The following is a 3778-nucleotide window of genomic DNA, read 5'->3' as shown; positions in this document are numbered from 1 at the left end:
ACTGCTCGTTCGGGATTGATCAGCCCTGCTCTTCAACTGGTATTATATAAGCAGAGGTTTAGGATACCGGAGCTGAAGTGTTCATGAATAATCGAATTAATTGGTGTTTGTGAGAAATAATTGAATAATGTTTAAAAAATTTGCACATTTCTATTGTTGGCTCGTAGATATCGCGCTTTTCGGCAAGGCAAATTTGAAACAGCGGTTACATAGACTTGTGTTATTTATATCTAATTGCATTAATTTAAATGGACAAGTGGAGAACAGAATAATGAGTAATAGTTTACAGTTTCTATTATTAACTTCAATGCAAGCCTTTAGACCTGTATATACAAATCTTCATGTATTTAACTTAGTTGTTTATTTTGTTGATACCGAGTTTTATTGAAAACATTTTTTGTAGTATTTTATTATTTATTTTAGAGTGCACTTGTTCGAATAGGACTTCTTGCTCTCGGAGCTCAAAACCTAGTCTGAGTCTGGAGGTTGGCGGTAGGGTTATAAATTTATTGCGACCATTCCAGCGTAAAATTATATGCATTTGGCAATTAGCCAATTAACGTCAATTAACGTCAAACGGGCTGGGATATGTGGTTATTAACCTAGGATCAGGGAATCAGTTTGTTACCTTAGACAGCAGTGTATTTTCAAAGCTGATGTAAATCAGCGTCAAAATGGTATATACATTGTTTCATTCACGTGGCTATCCGTCATAGTTCTAAACCAGTATTGTATATTGGTTCAATAATAATGTTAAAATAATAATAGTAGCACAATTATTTACACCTAACATAGTAATAATCATAGTTGTATTTATTTGTATCGTTTTGCTTCACTATATTTTTAATAAAAATAAAGTTTGGAAATGTTAAACAACTATTTAACTTGCTCAAACAAATAATCTGATATTATAAGCAACGTCCTTTATAGCTTGTGATATCGGTAACAATAAAATTATATTGGCTTCAGTGGATAATAGGATTATTCTTAATAACCACAACATACGTGTAACTTATATACATATAAGATTAACAAACTAGTTTTCATAGATAAGGCTGATTAGCTTTAGCGTTAACATATAAAACAAACACACATATCGTTATAAACTAAATCAACGTATCAAAATATCAACACGATGATTTCAGCTTGTTTTCACTCAAACTGGAATTGGTTTGTTTTTATTTCAAATAAAATAGCCAAGATTATTTTGTTTAATTATGTAGGGAGTCGTCAATAGTTTTTCCCCGCAGCTGTCACTTACACGAAGCACTAAAATGACACCACCTGTCTGAGAGCGCTTATAACAAACGTTATTGAACATGAAACCTGATGTATTTTGTTTACTGAATTTAAATACATGCCTGATATGGTATGCGTCCTTACTTAACGAAACTTATGCTGGTACGAATCGCATCTAAAAGACAGGTCGTAATTACAAAGTACTTATTAATCATCTGTTGAAAGCTTGTAATTAATTTATTTGTAATTACACATTATTGAGGAATTGATTTTAAAATGATGAAATCAAACACCTCATTATTTAATTCATATCAGTATGCTTTTAATCAATTAAGTTATTGCAGCCCTTTCACGGATCAAATACCATAGACAGTGCCAACACCTTTCATAAAATGTGGTTCACAACCAAAAAAAAACGGAACATCACACTTTTATCACCACCACTCTCAGAACCACCACTTTAACCACCACAATCACAATCACCATCATCACTATGTTACCGCATTGGAAAGTAACATCAGAACATTGATTGTATTGATCATTTTACAATACCTTTTCATTTACATGTAAAGCTACACGAATGGAGAGTAGAAATACGACTATTGCAAAGACTGAAACTTTTAGGATTCCTTCTAGGATCAATTATATCAATGAAAGACAAAGTTACAGTAGAAGCTACCGGGCCCAACCCAGTGGCGTAACCGTATTGTTTGCTTTATTCTAATTATAATTAAATATATTTTGGCTCATTACGATATCGTTATTAATAACTCTTCGTTTGCTGAATTTCGCTACTCGGCTCGCATTTTGTTTCCATTTACAATACAATAGTCTAGAATGATTCTTTTAATGTTCAAGAGGGTTTTCAACTGGTATTGCTCAGCTGTCACTTGATTGAAGCCTTGAAATGACACTGTCTATATTATATTTGTTAAATATCATAAACATCATTCAATACACAGTATGATGTCATTTATTTATCCGTATTCAAAAATACGTCTGATCTGAAACAGTCTTTTGCGCCCTCGTTTATCTCTACTTGTTCTGGTACAAATTGACGCTGAAAGACATCTCGTAATGAAACTTAATGCATTTATAGCCGAATCAGGTATGCAAAGCATGTTATGCAGTTATTTTAAAATAAATAAATGTAGCACGATGAAATAAAATACAGCAACATGTGTTGCACAGCAATATGCTTTTATATATCTATATACGCCCTTCTATGAAAGCCTCAATGGGTCTGAATGGATAAGGCAGGATCCCAGCGTAGATTAGAGAAGTATCGTTTACAATTAAATTAACGGGGGCATCATCTTCGTCATTATCAACACCAGCATTACAACTAGTGGCATCGCTTCCAACCTCCACCATCATCACATCCACTATCATCACCTCCAGCATCGTCACCTCCACCATCATCACCCAGACCATCATCACCAACACCATCATCGCCTCCTCCATCATCACCCATACCATCATCACCTCCACCATCATCACCTGCACAATCATCACCTGCACCATCATTACCAACACCATCATCACCAACACCAACGTCACCCCCACAATCATCACCTCCACCATCATCAACTACACCATCATCGCCTCCACCATCATCGCCTACAACATCATCACCAACACCATCATTACCTCCACCATCATTACCTCCACCATCATCACCAACACAATCATCACTAACGCCATAATCACCAACACCATCATCACCTCCACCACCATCAACTCCACCATCATCACCTGCACCATTATCACCTCCACCATCATCACCTGCACCATCATCACATCCTCCATCATCACCAACACCATCATCACCTCCACCATCATCACCCACACCATCATCACCCACACCATCATCACCTCCACCATCATTGCCCACACCATCATCACCCACACCATCATCACCTCCACCATCATCATCACCCACATCGTCATCGCCTGCACCATCGCCACCTCCATAATCATCACCACCACAATCATCGCCCCAACTATTATCACATCCACCACCTCTGCTTTTAGTCATCTAAGATTTTTTTGCATTTTGTCATTTGAAGGTGAAAACCGACTAATCATGTATGTATATGTATTTAAAAATATAATTAAAGTATTGGTTAACGTCATGGATTAGCAACTTAATATTGGTCAGCTAAAATCTACATTGTTTTCATCCCGTAAATATTATTTAATTAAAATCATTAATTTTAAATGCTGATCGAACCAGGCTTTTATAGACATTTAGGCATTATACGAATGTATATATATTAAATAAGCAGTGGTGTTCTCGTATATATTGAATTAACAATGAATAAGTTCCACGCAATCAGTTCTGAATTATTTACTTTCTCATTAACATTTAGTTTCACCACCATATCCATAAAGTTGTGTCAAAGAACAACATTCCAGTCGGATTCTTTGATCAACTTGGAACAGTGATTGCGCATATATCTGATTGCTGGCATAACATTTTGTATTATAATATATTATGAATACTTAATGAAGTGTACAAGACCATGCTTCTTATTGT

The 3778-nt window shown here is 35.4% G+C and overlaps 1 protein-coding gene across 1 annotated transcript; it reads right to left on the bottom strand.

Annotated features, from left to right (window-relative positions):
- Positions 1–2584: 2584 nt before the first annotated feature.
- On the bottom strand, positions 2585–3277 carry LOC128204900 (uncharacterized). Its single transcript, XM_052906303.1, has one exon. It carries the CDS (start codon positions 3275–3277, stop codon positions 2585–2587), a length of 693 nt encoding a protein of 230 aa, XP_052762263.1.
- Between the last annotated feature and the right edge of the window lie 501 nt (positions 3278–3778).

Source organism: Mya arenaria, chromosome 10 (genome assembly GCF_026914265.1).
Source record: "Mya arenaria isolate MELC-2E11 chromosome 10, ASM2691426v1".
Taxonomy (NCBI): domain Eukaryota; kingdom Metazoa; phylum Mollusca; class Bivalvia; order Myida; family Myidae; genus Mya; species Mya arenaria.
This window is presented reverse-complemented; position numbering and strand designations above follow the sequence as displayed.